Source organism: Babylonia areolata, chromosome 29, assembly GCF_041734735.1.
Source record: "Babylonia areolata isolate BAREFJ2019XMU chromosome 29, ASM4173473v1, whole genome shotgun sequence".
Taxonomy (NCBI): Eukaryota; Metazoa; Mollusca; class Gastropoda; order Neogastropoda; family Buccinidae; genus Babylonia; species Babylonia areolata.
Genome location: NC_134904.1, coordinates 31193215 through 31214302, shown reverse-complemented (window position 1 = coordinate 31214302; position 21088 = coordinate 31193215). Strand labels below are relative to the sequence as shown.

The following is a 21088-nucleotide window of genomic DNA, read 5'->3' as shown; positions in this document are numbered from 1 at the left end:
TAAGACTGGGGCGCACGCCTGGTTCTTCTGTTTCACACTGAGGAAACGGGTTGGAGATCCACTCCATCTGTGTTGAAGTATGGGGTGCCACAAGGTACAGTCTTGGGTCCAGTTTAATTTACTGTGTACACACAGCCTCTCAGCGCTGTCATTCATCAGTCAGGTCTCTCATACCATTTCCTTGCAGATGATTCCCAGCTCAACAACTGTTCTTACAGATATTTTCTCTTGCCTGCAGTTTGAAAAAGTGCATTGAGGATGTGGATGAATGAGAAAAAAAAAACTTAAGCAAATTGTCACCTGGCAGCAAATCAAAGATAAAACAGGTCACCTCTACCTCTATGTCTGTCTCTGGCTGTGACGTACCTTTCTTTCAGTCTGTAAGAAACCTTGGCATCTACATGGACGCATGTGTCAAACACTTGTGCCACAGTCGGTTCTGTCAGTTGCGTAGATTAGGCAAATTTGCTCTTTTCTTTCCAATGCTGCTGCCAACTTTCTTTTATACTGTCCAGATTAGACAACTGCAATTCTCTTCAAGCTGATCTCCACTTCAATAGGAAAAACAAATAAAACTGCACGCAGGAAAAAATGTAGTATAGCGACGCGCTCTCCCTGGAGAGAGCAGCCCTAATTTCACACAGAGAAATCTGTTGATAAAAAGAAATACAAATGCAAACACATATCCTATCCAACATTGCAAGTATTAATGAATTCTACTGAGGAAAATTCGTTTACTTGCAGAAAATGATTGCAAAATGAAAATACAGACTTGGGATATACATATTTATCAGGTAACATTCTTTTACGAATATCAGAACAGTTTGGACACTCCATTATAAAATGAAATTCATCGCTAACAGTGTTCATCATTTCATGTCACATTTTTTTTTTAATTTTTTTTTTTTATAGAAAATATGGTATTCTCTTGGAATTCTATTTTACAGCCCTGTTTCAATGGGTAAAATTAAAAATTTGATTAAATTCTTTTTCACAATTTTTGAAAAACATTCTTTTTGTAACTGGTGTAACAAAAGTAATCACTCCATATCTTTTGAAAATTATACTTCAAAAGCAGTCATGACATTGCAACCTAAAAAAAATCTTTATTTAAAATGTTTGTGATTCCAAAACACAATCAAATACCATTCAACTAATATTTGGTGTATGTTATTAATCAATGCTGATCTATAAACCTCTTTTGTGTACAAACTATATAATATGTCATACATTTTAGAAGTTTTTCTGACTCACCAGACATGAGAGGTCCATAATCTAATTTGTCTCAATTTAAATTTGGAGTGAAAGTGTGTATTTTCCAGTTTCACCCTATAAATCAAGTTATCCATTGTACTTCTCTTGAGTAAAAAGAAAAAAAAAAGTTTTAAGAACCTGAACGGCAATTTCTCTGCCATACTGATATTTTCATATCCCCGTATTTCACAACCATATAGTAAAACTGAAGTGATGGCCTAGAGGTAACAAACACGTCTGCCTAGGGAGAGAGAGAATCTGAGCGCACTGGTTCGAATCACGGCACAGTCGCCAGTATTTTCTTCCCCTCCACTAGACCTTGAGTGGTGGTCTGGACACTAGTCATTTGGATGAGGCAATAAACCAAGGTCCCTTGTGCAGCATGCACTTAGCGCATGCAAAAGAACCCACGGCAACAAAAGGGTTGTCCCTGGCAAAATTCTGCAGAAAAATCCACTTCGATAGGAAGACAAATAAAATAACTGTATGCAGGAAAAAATGCAAAAAAAATGGGTGGCGCACTCAGTGTAGCGAGGCGCTCTCCCTGGGGAGGACAGCCTGAATTTCACACAGAGAAATCTGTTGTGACAAAGAATAATAATACAACTGGGACAACCATCAATTGATACAAATCAAGAGTAACATTCAAAGGCAAAATTTGATTTCTAAATGTTTGCATTAAAGAAAATATTGCCCATTGTGCTTGTTCACACACTGCTTTCTTACCTTATTCCGATTTGGCTGAATGTTATCCCTAAAATACTTAAACAAATCCAGAACACGAATGCGTTTGTTTCCAAAACTGAAATACATTTTAAATCTTTTATTTGTATTGAATATAAAAAACCTTTGCTGGTGTTTTTTTTGGTTTTTGTTTGTTTTTTTGTTTTCATCAAGTTTCCACTCACAGCCATTTTGCTTCAGAACTTTCTTTTGACTGTTGCTGGAATCTGCCAGTATAAAGTGAGTCATCAGCATATAAAGTTGGAATCTGCCAGTATAAAGTGTGTCATCAGCATATAAAGGTACCATACATCAGTAAGTGTACATAATTGCAAAATTCATTGCCATTCAGGCCAGTAGACAGATATTCTTTAAAGATAATCCCCAACATCATTGAGATACAGTCAAATAGAACAAGAGAAAGATGTTCTCATTGTCTAACGCCCACACAACAACAAAAGTAATCAAATTTCTGTCTACTGAGAAAAAAAACACATGACATAATTATAACATACATGTTAACAGTTGCAAAAAAAATGTGACCTTGTACATCGTGATGCAACAGTTTAACCCTTATTCCTTGTCTCGAAACAGAATCAAAAGCCTTTCTGAAATCAATAAATGCACAGAACTGTTTTCGTTTAGTTCTAGATATTAGATCTATATATAAAAAATCAATGCATTCAACACAAAAAAGTGTGATATAAAGTTGAGTGATGTCGTACAAAACCTGAAGGTATATTATTGGATTCAAGAAACTCGTCTAGTCTGCTGTTTGTAATACTTAGAAGAAAAAAAAAATCCAAAGCAACTTAAAGTTATTCCTCTGTCTTTAAGACAGTCTAATTAACACACACACACACAAACACACTCACTTGCTCACCAACACACGGACAACTCGACACCAGATTATCACATACACAAGTGAGTCAAAAATGACACAAACTGAAAAGACGTCATTTACCACAGCAGCAAAGTTGCAGAACAGATATCGATGTCACAACACCATACAGCGACGTCTGTCCTGGAAAACATAGAATGAGCATGCAGTGGAAAACGCAGCTCTGTCTCTTGCTGATCTTCAGTACTATAACACAAATGCCAGGCAGAACCAATGTCGGGAAATAAAAAAAGAAGTACCACAGACCCACCAACTCACACATGAACCAACCACTCAAGCGGCTACGTCAGATGCTTCAGTCCAAACAGAAGAGAAAGCATGTGTATTTTCAACCTAAAATCCTTCAAAACTCCTCTTTATTTTTTTTGCACCAATGAAGCCAACTGTGGATGCATCCTCCACCCCAAAAGTTTTGTTTACACCCTCCAAAGACACTGTTCCACCAACATCCCCCCATTAAAACCTATAAACCATCAGGTGAGTCATGCCCCTCCAGCAGTCCAACAAGACACCTGAGCAAAACGTAGCAGTCTTCGTCACATATCAAGGTAGTGATTTCAGCTGCCGGTGTTCACGACAAAAACAAAACGTCAGACACCGGTCAGCAGCAAAATACTCAGCAACACCCGGATCCGATTCAACATCTGAGGTGACCGACTGAAGTCATTAGCCACCACAATCAGCATGTCTGTAAAGTTTTCAAATGACTTTATCGCCAGCAAAACCAAAACCGACCCTTCTAAAAGAGATGAAGCAATGGCGAAAAGGAAGCAGTTACATAAAAGTGATGTCGCCATTGCAAACAGTGAAACACTGAGCGGAAAATGACAGAAACAATGCTAACAGCTGGGAGAGGGGGGAAGTTCAGAGGAAAGCAACACCCCGGACAGGGACAAGGATGAGAACCGTCTGGAATCTGGAACAACATCGGGACACCCACAAGAGTCACCAACTCCCTCGAGTTAACCTGCTCTACTACTCAGTGCTCAAAGGAGTACAGGCCGACAGACTTAGCACTTCTTATGGCCTGGACATCATTAAGAGAAGGTTGTCAAAAACTGAACATTTCTCTACAAACACTATGCACGATTCAGAACATCCAGATGTAATACTGATTCACTGTGCAATCAATGATCTTTAAAAAAAAAAAAAAAAAAAAAAAATCTGACAGCTAAAAAGCACATGCAACAAACTTACTCAGGAGAAAAAAAATCCCCAAACAAGTTATAATCAGCAAAACAACTGAACCAAGGTCCATGACCTCAACCATAAAGTGGAGCTTCACAAAGTTGCATGACGCTGACAATGTGTCCTTCCTGGGGACCAATAACCTGCAGACAAATCACCATCTACAAAACGAGATTCACCCGAACAAAAACAGACAGTATACCTGCATGTACAAAATCCAGAATTTCATCCACTGGAAGGTTGGGACACACGGGGCAACTGCCTAAAAGTGTATAAGGGACATTCTCGCTTGATTTTCAGAGTAACTACTTCGCAGAACATGTCATCAACACCTGGAATGACCTTCAAGACCATGTAGTTACAGCACCAACAGTCAACACCTTTAAGACCAGACTGGGTGCCCACTGGGCAAACTTACCGACATGATGTATCCTGCTTGCAATGAATAGGTAGGACAGCAAGACCTGAACCACCACACATGCAGAAAGTAATTTAAATCCTGACAGTGAACAGACTTAAAATAAAGCCTCAAGCACCACATTAAGTTCAAGTTCAAATGACATCAACGCTATAAAAGCCGTAAATCCAGGGATTCAAATGACATCAACGCTTTAAAAGCCGTAAATCCAGGGATTCAAATGACGTCAACGAAAGACAACACCAAGAAGAATACCCACCACTTTTTGCCGTTCTTCACGATTCAGTCCTCAAAGGGAAGCAACACAGAAGGCAAAGCCGATCCCACGGATTTGCTGCCGCGCCCCAAAAGACCTACACCATAGAAAACCTTCAACAACTACTTGACGCTACCACCAAAGCAGCAAGCAGACCTCTTAACGGCATTGTACTGCACAGCGGTATCACCAATTTGAAAAAAAAAGAAGACCCACAGACAGCGAGCAACACGTTTGTTGAAGAAATAACGTCTATTCGCAAAAACTCTGGAGCATGCATCATCTTCAGTAAAGCAGCACCAGTAAAACATCCAGAACTGGAAATCAAATGATAGCTGTTTAATGCTGTAATCTCCAAAGATCTATTCGAAGAAAATGGTGTGGCGCTGGTCTCCCACGACAATCTACACCCCAGCAACCTCCAGGGCAGCATCCACCCACCCTGGCCGTGAACCTTGGGCACCACATGCAGCAGCTGTTTTGGACAAAACCCAAGAGAACAGCCAGGATCAGGCAGCAACCCCCCCCCCCGCATGGACCTCCATGCTTTCCTGGACCAAGAGACGATTGGTGGAACATATCTGACATGTTGAGAGGGTTTACTGAGAAATAACTGGCAAAGAATAACTCTAGTTATTAGTTTAAAAATATGTGGTTTACAGTTAATCTTACTGTGTCAATAACAGTAGATTAAATCACAAGTTAAGTTATGTTATCATGGTCTTTGATTTGCAAGACACACACAAAAACTTAACTTCACACTAGACTTACAACAGAGTACACGATCATAAACATAACTCACACCAGCAGAAAGTTGACTGAGTTTTAAAACTTGCAGTAGTTTACTTTTGCTTTTTTGCTTGCAACTTTTTTTGACATAACTAAAGCTAATGACCAAGTGTGGCATTCATACCGAATGTTTAAACTGAAGACACTGGGATTATCAGGACATATGTATAACTTTATAAAAGACTTCTTAGAACACACCAAAATGCAGACTAAAATAGGGAATATGTATTCATCTACACGATTATTGCAGACAGGTATTCCTCAGGGCTCTGTAATTGCTCCTGTATTGTTCAACAGTCTAATGAATAATTTACAAAAAAACCAACAACAAACAAATAATGTTGTAATAGTAAAATATGTTGACGATATATGCATGTGGATGAAAGTTACAATTAAAAAGAATACTCCTGCGCAAAATTTGAATTACACACAAAAAAAACTGTAACAAAATGATTTAAACACAGAAGCAAATCATATGAATGACGATGGTCTTAAGATATCCACTAAAAAACCCAACAAACTTAATCCTTTTTAACAATGGATCCAGTCCGGCAACCCTACATTCTTTTAAAAATAATGATATCACCCTGGAATATAAACAAGTACTTTATATTCCTTGGAGTACACCTTACATCAAAATCAACTTGAAATCATCACATTGATTACATTTTAACAAAGGCCAGGAAAACATTAAACTTCTTGAAAATTGTATGCAAACAACCATGGAGCCAGGACATATTCACTCTATTACACCTTGGTACATCACTTGCTCAGTCAAAACTTATATATCGGGTATATATATATATGCACAAGAGGTATACTTCAGTGCACCAAAATATGTATTGAAAAGAATTCAAAGCACAGACTGCACAGAGCATATAAACTGCCAGTTTGGCTTACTAGTCTATGCTTCAAGAAAAACAAAAAAATATACAGTGCAGTGGTAGTACTACCATTAGAGGATCAAAGGGAACTTGCAAGTCGTAAATTTGTCATGAGAAGTTTAACCGATAAAAATGATTTGCAATCAGAAATCACACCGTGATTTTCCAAAGAGAGCTAGATCTATATCTTCTCATACCACACTGGGAACATACACATCAAATATCATAACAAATTCTGGCTTGAATAAAACCCAACATATTGCTAAAAAGTCTGAAGTATCACGTTCGCCAGTATGGGAACTCCAAAGAGCGCAGTTTGATGTCCATCATACTGATATGACAAAAGATGACAACAAAAAATTACTTACGTCCCATGTACAAATTCATTCGCAAGACAAAACCTCTAACCATCTAAAGATATTTACAGATGGCTCTGTTACAAGTAATAGAGTTGGTGCTGCTTTCATCATTCCAGACCTTTAAGTTTCAAAACTCATTTCATCAAGGAGAGAATAAGTCCATCTTCACAACTGAACTGGTAGCTATTCCAATGGGGTTAAGTTTTATGATATCCTTTCCAAAACGTATATTTCAGATTCTATTTTGTGTTCATTTTAAATGAGTTCTTCACGGCATTAAATCTGTGAAAGAAATGGTCAGGTCTGAACTCATTATTGAAATCAACCATTCAATTCACAAACTTACTCTCTTTCTAAGAGGCTCTAACCAAACTTTTTGCTGGATCCCTTCTCATTGCTGTTTTCACTATAATGAACAAGTTGACATTTTGGATAAAAAGGAGCTACAAGATCAAAGAGGTGATAGATTTAGATATTCCGCATTCATTACTAGAATGTCACCCTGTGGTAGAAAAGGTTCGATGGTAAAATTTAAGCTTGAAGTAAAAAAAAAAAAAAAAAGACTGGTCACTCGGAGTTACATAAAGATAGAAAGAAAATGTTATTTCTTTGATCTGCAGATGGAAAATGAATTGCTTTGAGACAAAGTATTTTGGTAATGTTTATTGAATATATGGTGCTGACATAAGAGCCAATCATATACTCACTTGCCATGTTGAAGTCCCACATCCCTGACCAGAAATGATCTTCAGTGTTGACAATTTTCAACATTCCATTGCTAATGTACCACTTTTTTTTCAAATCTTTGTTAAATTTTCCAGTTGGTTCACTCTTTTAATTGTTAGCATTTCATTGCAAATGTTATATTGTTATGTTGTTTTTTTTAACCAGTCATTTCAAGTATCTAACACACACACACACTTGCAAATTCCCATACGTATACAATAACTTCGCCCCCCCCCCCCCCCCCTCAATTTTTTCCACTACTCTCGTTATTATCACTTATAGTGAAAAGACATTTAACTAAAGAATGAACACACACACTGTAAAAAGCATCATCTCTGCAAACAGGTTCTTATCAATTTCCAGTTTAACTCTTTCCATACGAATGGCGAAAGAGACGACATTAACAGCGTTTCACCCCAATTACCACCATCAAAATATTGCAAGCGGAAGGCTCTTATACTGAAGATGTGAATGTTGACAAACAATACCACAATTCTGACGACGGAAGCTGAAGGTTGGGTCATTCAGACACCCACTGGACATCTGAGGGGTCTGTGTAGAGGAGAAGAGAGGACTGGCCGTACTGAGTGAGTTAATATAGCTGTTTGGTTAATAAATTAAACTAGTTTGGGGATGAAGCTCTCTTAATTCCTGACAGTTTTATGTTTGACTGACAGTTGTACAGCAGTGTCTTCGAGAAAGGTGAAGTTCACACTGATTTGTAAGAACAAGAGTTTTACTACACACAACTATGCCTCCCTTACACAATTGTAACACGGTTCCTGTACAATGCACTCAGGTTTCTCTGCCTTTCACCCACAATCTTTTCTCCTGCGTTGGCCAGATTTTTAAGAACATCCCTGCACTTCAAATTTAATCCACCGTACCAGCACACAAATGAGAATCTCATAACAGACATATACACAAACATTTACATGAAATGACTGTAGCTTATGTAAACAGTAGAGCCTGGATCTTATTGATATAATAAACCTGAGGCTTGAAATTCAACTTGTCTAAAACTGTTCCTAAATATCTGTATGTATCCACTCGCTCAACTTCAAATTCAATGCTTTTAATAAAAATGAGATTGAAAAACATCAGCCCCCCCCCCCCCCCCCCCCCCGAACTCCATTAAAAATAATCATCTTTTATTAGCATCTCCTTGGTTTTGTAACATTCGGATCAGTGTTATTATGATCAGACAACTCTACAACTCTTTCAACTTCTTGGAAGTATACTGAATGGGAGTTTGAAAAAAATCATCAAGTATGCAGTACATTTGTTTTGGATGATGATAACCAACGTTGTTTATTTATCATGTGTGTTTCTGGATCAGATCAGATGGAGATCCAACGTACAAGACGAACAAAATAGGTAAGAGCACAGAACCCTGTGGAACCCCATAGTACAGTAGTGTAGTGGATGACAAAAAGCCCTTTAAAGAGACTTTCTGGATTCGGGCTCAGAAGTATGATTTCAGCCAGTTTATGACCCTGTCAAAAAATGCTAAAGGATTTTGTAGTCCAGATAGGGTGTTGTGATCAACAGCATTGAATGCTTAAGAAAAATCCAAAGGAAAGAAGAAAAAAATTGTCCTTATAAAGGGGAAGGAAAATATACTTTTCAACTTTGATGAAGGCAAATTAGCAGCTACCTGGAACACGTATGCTGAACCAGAACCCTAGTCAAAAATAGTATCAAGCCATATTTTGGATATCACTGATATAGGGGAGGGGGACGGTACAAAAACTTCAACCTGCCAAAAAATGTTTGTAATGTAAAAGACTTTGTCAAAAAAGAAAGATTTTTTTAAATGAATTTTCATGAAGTTCAAGACAGAATAATAATAAGGTCGGTTGTGTAAGCTCCATTAGAAGCTTCTGAAGAGAAACAAATATTGCACTAAATAACAATGATCAGGATGGAGTGAAACGTGATACAGCTTTTGATATCATGGTAAATGCTCCAAGACGAACACATTTCTTTTATGATATATTTATTGGAAAACCAGCAGTACAAAATGCTTGCAATAATCGGGAACATTTTAAAAATCAACTCGAATGGAAGAACACTTTTTTAAATTTTTTAATTCATGAAAGATCCAAGAGATAAAATGGTGCGTGCATGTGTGTGTGTGTGTGTGTGTGTGTGTGTGTGTGTGTAGTTTCGCATGGCGGGTAGATTTTTACGCTGCTGCCTTCCAATGGGGAAGGAAAGTGTCTAGGGGTTTGTGTGTGACCAATTATTTTCAGGTTTTAAGGGCTTCAACCACCTCTGCGCACTTTCATAATCACTTCACGCTCACACAGTAAATGAAAATGGAATGGTATAGTTCAACAAAACATGTATTAACACAGAACGACGGGCGAAATAGCCGAATGGTTAAAGCGTTGGACTTTCGATCTGAGGGTCTCGGGTTCGAATCACGGTGACGGCGTCTGGTGGATAAAGGGTGGAGATTTTTACGATCTCCCAGGTCAACATATGTGCAGACCTGCCAGTGCCTGAACCCCCTTCATGTGTATGCGCAAGCATAAGATCAAATACGCACGTTAAAGATCCTGTAATCCATGTCAGTGTTCGGTGGGTTATGGAAACAAGAACATAGCCAGCATGCACACCCCCGAAAACAGAGTATGGCTGCCTACATGGCAGGGTAAAAACGGTCATACACGTTAAAGCCCACTCGCGTATATACGAGTGAACGTGGGAGTTGAAGCCCACAAACGCAGAAGAAGAAGAAGAACACAGAACTAACGGGCAAGCGTACAGGACAGGTACAAACGATAACTCAACTCGCGTGGAATGAATCACTGGAGGGCTTGTGATAATGGTCCTGTCCTTCCAAGATGTGGATGTCCAATATACAAGTCTTTTGAGTTCACAGATGATGATCGATGCAGTTCCACAAACTGATGACGATGACAAGTTCTTGGTTATGCGTGAGTGAAGAAAAGAAAAAAAAAAGAAGAAGTAAAAACAAAAGCAAATCCGTTTTATTTGCTGTTATACGTCGTTGTGGGTCCCACCAACATCAAAGTGAAGACACAATTTTCGGTTAGAAGAAGATGAAGTCCATATGAAAAGATCAGCAGAAAGACACCAGAAATCTGCGTAAACCTGCATAAACCTGCGAAAACCTGTGTAAACCTGTGTAAATCTGCATGAACACATAGAACAAACAGTAACGAACATACTCAGTCATGGTTACTGAATCAAGATGATTGATTATATTGATCCCTACTCTAATATTTGATACCTGCAGTTTACCCGTTTACAGTCATTACTATCCTACATGGCCTAAACCTTTACAGAGGTGAACATTTATCTGTGATGCTTATCCAGATATTAACACATGGTGGTGGTGTGTCCATCGAGATCGATGATGACCATCGTTGTCATCCAGCTGGGGGCTGGGGGGAGGGTGGTGGTGGAGGGGGCTGGGGGGGATGCTCATGAATCTATCTGTGAATGCACAGATGGTCGAATAGTCCAATCTGCACACGAAATGTTCGCTGACAGTTGGGGCAGACAAAGACAGGCATATCATTGTCAGGGAGCTTGTTTGCCTGTGACTTTCTGGCCTGCCTCTTCTGAACAGCTGCAGCAGTCCTGTTGGCCTCGCACAACTTGGCGCCATTTGTCACGGTCCACTGCAGATTCCTCCCAGGAGTCAGGGTTGATATCAAACGCTTTCAGAGAGACTTTCAGATACTGGTCACATGACTACATGAGGTGACACGGATCATACGGGGATACTTCTAAATGACAACAGAAATCACTGTACGGACAGACAACAGATCGCTACCATCACAATGATCTATTAGGCTCTGGCTGTTTGAATACAGCCCAAGCAAGATCTCATTCTATGTTCTAAATTTCATCCAATTAAAGACAAGTGATAGCTGCAATTGCGAATAACATCGATAAATTTACAATATAAATGGTTTCAATCAAAGAACTGAACTAAGACACAAAAGTTTACTTACCTTGTGGTGTCTGAAAAATAACCACAACAGTTGGAACATTGGCACTGAATGGCGCTCTGCGCTGCCTTGTAAAATCATCAGTCCAACCAACTCGGGGCTTCCAGGGATACAGTAATGATACTGTTCAGTGTAAATGACAGTAGGTATTCCTGGATAATGGGCGCCATAGCTGAATGGTTAAAGCGTTGGTCTTTTGATCTGAGGGTCTCAGGTTCGAATCACGGTGACAGCGCCTGGTGGGTAAAGGGTGGAGATTTTTATGATCTCCCAGGTCAACATATGTGCAGATCTGCCAGTGCCTGAACCCCCTTTGTGTGTATGCGCAAGCATAAGATCAAATACACACGTTAAAGATCCTGTAATCCATGTCAGTGTTCGGTGGGTTATGGAAACAAGAATATACCCAGCATGCACACCCCCGAAAAACAGAGTATGGCTGCCTACATGGCGGGGTAAAAACGGTCATACACGTAAAAGCCCACTCGCGTATATACGAGTGAACGTGGGAGTTGAAGCCCACGAACACAGAAGAAGAAGAAGAAGATTCCTGGAATTACAACATGGGACGGGGACCGCTGCGATACAAGAAATATAAATGCCAAGCAACTGCAGAGCACAAATAAACCTCCTTCCTTGACACAAAGGGTCCGTTTTCTTTCTGTTAAGGATAGTTCCGGTAGTAACAATAACAATTTTGAACTGCTTAGCATGGCAGCAAAGTGTCTTCACGGATTTAATTACCATGCATAAACAGATAATTCTGTATGGTCGAAAGATGCGTGTGCTAAGCTATAATTTCAAGTCCAGCCTCAAACTAGTGGGATTAACTGTAATTTTGTGTGGACACAAAAAGTAAAAGATCTGACAAGGAAAAACGTCACTCGGCATGACGTAAGTGATACAATGAGGTCATAGTTTGTGACAGTGTGTGTGTGTGTGTGTGTGTGTGTCTGTATGCACTGTGGGCCCTCCTAACCACAACCCCAGTGCAGTTTCTTGACCCACTGTTTTTCAGCACATGCTCAATCAGTCAGGGACTCGAACCAGCTCATCTTGTCCCCCTTGGCGACCCTGACAGCGTTGCGAGGCACGTACAGCATGGGCCGTTTGTCCAGGAACAGCTTGGAGAAGATCATGCCGATGCTGGACTGCTCCCAGCGGTGACACATGGCGTACCGGGTCTTTCCTCTTCGTCTACAGTTCCTGAGTCCAGCGCTGTCCTTGACACACATGCAGTCTGTGTTGAAGGCGCAAGACAGCCAGGGCTTGAGGATGGCTTCCCTCATGAACCTGTGTGAGAGACAAGTCCAAGTCATTAACACTTAATAAAGTCGAGTCGGACAGCGGCTATGGATGAGCTGGGCTTGGAGAAAGGAGAAAATGAAATGAAGAAGGAGACAAAGAAGAAGCAAAAGATGATGATGATGATGATGATGATGATGATGTTTATGATGAAGAAGAAAACTAAATATCTGTATTAAACAACAACAACAACAAAAAAAAAAAAAAAAAAAATGCTGCTCAGGTATGTGATGTTCATTTGTGATTCATTTCGAGGTGAGTGGAGTGTTTTGCTGTTGTAGTTTCTGGTGCACGTGCGTTTTATACACAGTGTGAGTCAATGTAATAACTCTGTGTTTTGTCTGCAAGTCCGTGTATCTGTATGTATGTGCGAATGTGTGTGTGTGTGTGTGTGTGTGTGTGTGTGTGTGTGTGTGTGTGTGTGTGTCCATGCTCAACTTTCACTAGTTCATTTCCTCTGGTTACACTTTTTTTTTCTGTCGATATAAAAATCTAGATGAAAAGCAGGAAAAATAAAACATCAGTTCTTTCTGCACATTTCTTATCATTGTAACAATGCACCTCTGAGTAGGTCCCACACAATACACCAAAGCCAAAAAATGTTTCCAAAGTTAGGAAACTGTGGCTGAGGAGGCATCAAGTCCCAACCCTACATCTGCATACATGCCTTTAATCACATTGATTGTCCTTCGAGACAGAGATGTCCTATCTCGCGAGAGTGGTCAAGGAGTCTTCTTCTTCTTCTTCTTCTGCGTTCGTGGGCTGCAACTCCCACGTTCACTCGCATGTACACGAGTGGGCTTTTACGTGCATGACCGTTTTTACCCCGCCTTGTATGCAGCCATACTCCGCTTTCGGGGGTGTGCATGCTGGGTATGTTCTTGTTTCCATAACCCACCGAACGCTGACATGGATTACAGGATCTTTAACGTGCGTATTTGATCTTCTGCATGCATTTACACACGAAGGGGGTTCAGGCACTAGCAGGTCTGCACATATGTTGACCTGGGAGATCGTAAAAATCCCCACCCTTTACCCACCAGGCGCCGTCACCGTGATTCGAACCCGGGACCCTCAGATTGAAAGTCCAACGCTTTAACCACTCGGCTATTGCGCCCGTCGTCAAGGAGTCAACTGATGAACTCGTGTTGAACCTTTCCAATCAAAGTGAGAGGTGGCAAAGTGTATGTACCCTGTGGGGTTTTCTGACCTGAGCTAGAGGGCGGACAGTTTATCATGAAGGCCTCGAGAAATGTAAAAGGGCAGGCGGAGGCTGCTTCTGGGAGGTTATCGGCCGTAGCTACTTTCGTTTTCTCCGCAGAGGCGAACAGTAGTTTGCACAGGACAGGAATCGGACTCCCTGCCGGAGTCTGCACTAGTGGGTCACGGTAAAGTATGTGTAGTGAAACTGGCATATTGACACACTGATTTAACAGTTGCCATTCTATCATCTAAATTGACACAGGAACTTCTGCTCAGTATGAGGACTACATTGATGCATGCATCTTCTCAGAGCAGCACAATTATGCCAAGTAAGAGGACATCATGGACATCTGAATACACTATGGGGAATATATTTCTAACAAGATCTTAGTCATCTTAAACACTAGATTTTAAAGCATGACTCAAGTCAAAGACAGGCTATCATGTTATACACCCACAAACCACATTCGCCCAACTGGTAGTTTGCTAGTAAAAGTCATCAAGCAACAGCATCTTTTTTTTTTGTTGTTGTTGCATATCAATCAAGGCACTGGCACCCAATCGGAAGTTCTCAATAACACACGCTGACGAAAGGAGGTGATGAAAGCCAGTGAGTTTTATTCAGAGGATGATTTGTGCATTGGCCTCTTCACTCTTTGCATGTCCACAAACTGCCTTCCAAATCAACAAAGCTTTGATCCAGAAACACGTCCCAAGGTTGTTCAAACCGGGCCAACTTCCATCAACTTCAAGCATGATTTGTAGAGCATATAATCATTACGATGCAATACTAATGCATTTTCTATTACCTCTTTATCTTACACTCCAGATCTTTCTTACCAGCTGTCTCCACTACAAATTTGTTCACCCATTGATGTAATTCGTCTTTGTTCTGTGTCTTATCATATTTCACATTTTATTCCCCCCCCCCCCCCCCAACCACCCTCCCTTCATGTAAGCTATCTTTACTTCTTCTTCTTCTTCTTCTGCGTTCACTCGTATGCACACGAGTGGGCTTTTACGTGTATGACCGTTTTTACCCCGCCATGTAGGCAGCCATACTCCGTTTTCGGGGGTGTGCATGCTGGGTATATTGATCTTCTGTTTGCATATACACACGAAGGGGGTTCAGGCACTAGCAGGTCTGCACATATGTTGACCTGGGAGATCGTAAAAATCTCCACCCTTTACCCACCAGGCGCCGTCACCGTGATTCGAACCCGGGACCCTCAGATTGACAGTCCAACGCTTTAACCACTCGGCTATTGCGCCCGTCTGCTATCTTTACATTTATCTTTACTTTCATAACCTGTTTTGTCTGGTGGTACTTTCAGTTTCTCTCTTCCTCACTCTTCCACTACCCCCCATGTCATCATGGTGTGTTCCCTCAAAAGAGCCTCACCGGTCGTTGTAGTAGAAGCCAAGACCCGTTTCCATTTCGGTGAAAGGGGAGTACTGACAAAGATGGTCACCGAAGAACTGAGCCATGGACGCCTGGGTACGGGCGGCAATCGATCCAGCATTATGACGCGTCTGGTAGCCAATGGATTTTGCCCGGGAGAACATTTCTGCCAGGGGGGTGGACTTTTTCCACCGAATGGAAGCATCCATCCACACCAGGTACTCAGCTTTCTCCAGTAAAGACTGCCGCAGATGGACGCACACAAAGGACATGGTCTTCACAGCAGTAGCAATAGCAGCAATGGAGAAAGGCCGACAGAAAGGAAGAAAGGAAGAAAGTAAGCAAGAACGAAATGACAGATTGTGTATTGTGATAAAGGCTTCGTGAAGCAGTCTGCTGGAAATCAGCACCAGACTTATTCAGGATATATGCAGGTAACCGGTTGTGTAAGTACTTTTGAAAAAAAACAAAAATAACAAAAAAACAAAAATAACAAAAAAACAAAGAGGAGAGAGACATGGCGACAGAGCAACAAAGTTAGAAATAGGTAGATAAATAAACACACTGAAAGACTATTCAACACTGAAAGACTATTCAATAGATCAATAAAAAAAAAAAGAAGAAAGAACTGATAACATTTCTTAACGCTTCAACTGAACGCATGTTTAAAGACTGATAAAAAGACAAAGAAAACTCAAAATTCAAAAACATTCCGGGGTAAGTTGATGAAACACAGTGTACACACTGATACTAAGCTACACATACTTACCGCCACAGTAAAGAGGTTTCCAACAGAACATTTGAGAAATATGATAAAGTCAATGTCATATATACTGACGGCCACTATAAGAGACTTCCACGAGTATCATCTGAGAAACGTTTCAAAGTCTACGTCACACATACTTACGGCCACTATGAGAGGTTTCCACGCGTAACATCCGAGAAACGTGACAGAGTCTGGCAGCCCGGCAAAAGGGAAGTCTATCAACGTACAGCGACAATGCTTCTCAGTCTGTAACACAGAACAAATATTTAGTTAGCCATTAACTGAAAACTTAATGTTATTCTTGTTATTTGTTATTGTAGTCATCTGCATTGTTTCTCACGTCGCTAATCCCGAATTCCTCACACAGCCATGCCCTGTTGCGCCAGTGCTGTCACAGGGAGCTCTGGACGTGTGGTCACCATGCGGAGAAGACCCTGCACGGCTGCTAAGTTTTCTACTAGGTCACACTCTCACCCACCTCCCCTAATGAGCACACGTGCATGCCCACGCCACACACACACACACACACACACACAAGCATGCATACACATTCACACACACACACACGCCCGTGCACACACACATACACAAGCATGTATACACATTCACACACACACATGCCTGCGCACACACACACACACACACACACACACACAACGACACCATCCCACCCTTAGCTTGGAACAAAGGTATCCACTGCCTTACCTGAGCTCTTTCTTCTGGCGTTAAGCCCAGATTGTACACCACGAAAGTGTAATTCTCTCCCTTCATGCGAGGAAACAAACTTTCAAACGAGGAATTCAGCAGTGCCTGCATTTCCTCGTAATGGTTGGATGACGCGCCTGTGACGAAAATATACTTGTGTGGCGTCACGGGCCGGGCTGCTGACGCCAGCGCCTCAAGGTACTTTGCAGGAATAGGAGCGCGTACGGAGAGAACCTGCCGCAGTCTCTCCCTGAGTGAGAGCGAAAAGTGGCCAGGGCAAGCAGTGTCATAGCAGGGAGTCGCTGAAACGGCAGAAAGTGACTGAGTTTGATGTGGCTCTTCAAATTTGTCCATATCATGTTTATTTATCGATTGATTTGATTTATTTTATTTTGACTTTTGCTGCCCCGTCATCTGCACCATTTCAGGGGCATTACTCACTTGCCACTTATTCAGTATTGTGATTCAACATACACTGGACACCACCTACTAAACTACTTACTGAAGACAATAATCACTTTGTTCTGGAGTCAGACTAAGCGTCTCTCTCCAGACTGAAGATGACCCATACCGGTGTCCCAACTCTGGAGACCTAGACAGGAAATCACTGGCCCCAAGCATCGAGGAGGAAATTTATTTATTTTTTATTATTATTATTTTTTTTTTTTTATTATCATTACTACTACCTTTTTTTATATTATAATTATTATCTATTTATTTATTTATTTATGTAAGCTCATCTATTATTTATTCACCTTTTTTCTTTTCTTTTTTTTTCTCAAGGCCTGACTAAGCGCGTTGGGTTACACTGCTGGTCAGGCATCTGCTTGGCAGATGTGGTGAAGACAAGTGTATATGGATTTGTCCGAACGCAGTGACGCCTCCTTGAGCTACTGAAACTGAAACTGAAACAGAGGAGGAAGGGATCGAAGATGAAGGATGAAGGTCCCCATGAGAACAAGGCATGGTGAACATGGCATCACTGCCATGAACAATGATGTGTGGTGAACATGGCATCACTGCCATGAACAATGCTGTGTGGTGAACATGACATCACTGCCATGAACAATGATGTGTGGTGAACATGACATCACTGCCATGAACAATGATGTGTGGTGAACATGACATCACTGCCATGAACAATGATGTGTGGTGAACATGGCATCACTGCCATGAACAGTGATGTGTGGTGAACATGACATCACTGCCATGAACAATGATGCGTGGTGAACACGACATCACTGCCATGAACAATGATGTATGATGAAAACAACATCACTGACATGAACAATGATGTATGATGAACATGACATCACTGCCATGAACAATGCTGTGTGGTGAACATGACATCACTGCCATGAACAATGATCTATGATGAACATGACATCACTGCCATGAACAATGCTGTGTGGTGAACATGACATCACTGCCATGAACAATGAAGTGTGGTGAACATGACATCACTGCCATGAACAATGATGTATGATGAACATGACATCACTGCCATGAACAATGATGCGTGGTGAACACGACATCACTGCCATGAACAATGATGTATGATGAACATGACATCACTGCCATGAACAATGCTGTGTGGTGAACATGACATCACTGCCATGAACAATGATGTGTGGTGAACATGACATCACTGCCATGAACAATGATGTGTGGTGAACATGGCATCACTGCCATGAACAGTGATGTGTGGTGAACATGACATCACTGCCATGAACAATGATGCGTGGTGAACACGACATCACTGCCATGAACAATGATGTATGGTGAACATGACATCACTGCCATGAACAATGATCTATGATGAACATGACATCACTGCCATGAACAATGCTGTGTGGTGAACATGACATCACTGCCATGAACAATGAAGTGTGGTGAACATGACATCACTGCCATGAACAATGATGTATGATGAACATGACATCACTGCCATGAACAATGATGTATGATGAACATTACACCACTGCCAAGAACAATGTGTGGTGAACATGACATCACTGCCATGAACAATGATGTATGATGAACATGACATCACTGCCATGAACAATGCTGTGTGGTGAACATGACATCACTGCCATGAACAATGATGTGTGGTGAACATGACATCACTGCCATGAACAATGCTGTGTGGTGAACATGACATCACTGCCATGAACAATGATCTATGATGAACACGACATCACTGCCATGAACAATGCTGTGTGGTGAACATGACATCACTGCCATGAACAATGATGTATGATGAACACGACATTACTACCATGAACAATGATGTATGGTGAACATGACATCACTGCCAAGAACAATGATGTATGGTGAACATGACATCACTGCCAAGAACAATGATGTATAATGAACATAATAACATCACTGCCATGAACAATGATGTACGGTGAACATGACATCACTGCCAAGAACAATGATGTATGATGAACATGACATGACTGCCAAGAACAATGATGTATGATGAACATGACATCACTGCCAAGAACAATGATGTATGGTGATTATAATAACATCACTGCCATGAACAATGATGTATGATGAACATGACATCACTGCAATGTACAATGATGTATGATGAACATGACATCACTGCCAAGAACAATGATGTATAATGAACATAATAACATCACTGCCATGAACAATGATGTACGGTGAACATGACATCACTGCCAAGAACAATGATGTATGATGAACATGACATCACTGCCAAGAACAATGATGTATGGTGATTATAATAACATCACTGCCATGAACAATGATGTATGATGAACATGACATCACTGCAATGTATAATGATGTATGATGAACATGACATCACTGCCATGAACAATGGTGTGTGGTGAACATGACATCACTGCCATGAACAATGGTGTATGATGAACATGACATCACTGCCATGAACAATGGTGTGTGGTGAACATGACATCACTGCCATGAACAATGGTGTATGATGAACATGACATCACTGCCATGAACAATGACGTTTCATTCAGTTGCTCACCCCCCCTGGTCTTGTTAGTGCATTCACTGTCCATCCAGTTCAGCTTCGTGCCAGAGTAATCTGAAACACACAGGTACAGGTTTGATGACAGTCAAAGGAAACACAATAATTAGTAAATAGTAAAGAGTGGTAACTCTCTCCATTCACAAGCTACACAACTTCAAGTCAGTGCTGCTTACGCTACCAATTCAGCTAGCACACTGGTAAATAAAAGGTTCATTGGAACAAACCCAGACACTTCCTCAAAAAAGGAAGCGCCGGGCCTGTCCTTATACCGATCATCTGACATGTGCACACAGCAGCCAAGACAGGAGAAATATGCAAACACAAATAAGCTTTTTATTCAAGACTGGCATAGCCTCTTTAATCCTGAACAAGCCACACATAACACATGGACAATACAGAACAAACACATGGTTGCCTCGGCGGTTTTTTAATTTCATTGTATGTTCATTTCCAGTTGAAAAACTACATCTAAAAAGCGTTTCTAGTATGCAAATAGAATTCCCGCCTACGATTACGTTGTTCTTGAATGCGCATGTTTCTGCTCCATCCTGTAATGCTGGCTACACATATCAAATAATTTTTAAAAAGAGAAGAAAAAAAAAAGTAAATGAGTTACCAATCCAATTTTTCTGACACATATTTTCCTCCGTTTGCAATACCTTGATATGCAATAGAGACAGACAGACAGACAGACAGACAGACAGACAGGCAGGCAGAAACAGACACATAAACACAGGGGGAAAAAAATGGGGGCACTCACTTTGCAGTCTAGTCTGCAAGATTTGCAGCAGTTCGTCCAGTTCTGGCATGTCTTGCGACGTCAAAGTCTGCTTCTTCAGGTTCTTCATCTGGATCCCCTCCTGATCCATCTTCTTCGGGTTCTCCAGCTTCAGGTTCTCCATCTGGATCCTCTCCTGATCCATGTTCCTCAGCTCAATAGGCAGTGACTTGAGTGAATGTGGGACACCCACTGTGAGCAGAAAATCAGTCAACAAACAAAACCATTAATAATCATTACAATAATAATAATAATAATAATAATAATGAGAAGAAGAAGAAGAAGAAGAAGAAAAAAAAAAAAAGAGGAGTAGTAACAGGAACGACAACCAGATTGCTGATACTACTCCAACTGCTACTGCTGCAGCTACTGCTGCTGAATATATATATATATATATATATATATATATAT

General features: G+C 40.8%; 1 protein-coding gene across 1 annotated transcript; it reads right to left on the bottom strand.

Annotated features, from left to right (window-relative positions):
* Positions 1-12383: 12383 nt before the first annotated feature.
* On the bottom strand, positions 12384-20822 carry LOC143274644 (uncharacterized). The gene is made up of 6 exons (XM_076578517.1): positions 20660-20822; positions 19894-19953; positions 16869-17170; positions 16305-16409; positions 15398-15639; positions 12384-12780 (listed from the first exon to the last, which is right to left on the bottom strand). The coding sequence occupies exons 1-6, from the start codon at positions 20820-20822 to the stop codon at positions 12513-12515; spliced, it is 1140 nt and encodes a 379-aa protein (XP_076434632.1). The 3' UTR covers positions 12384-12512.
* Positions 20823-21088: the final 266 nt, after the last annotated feature.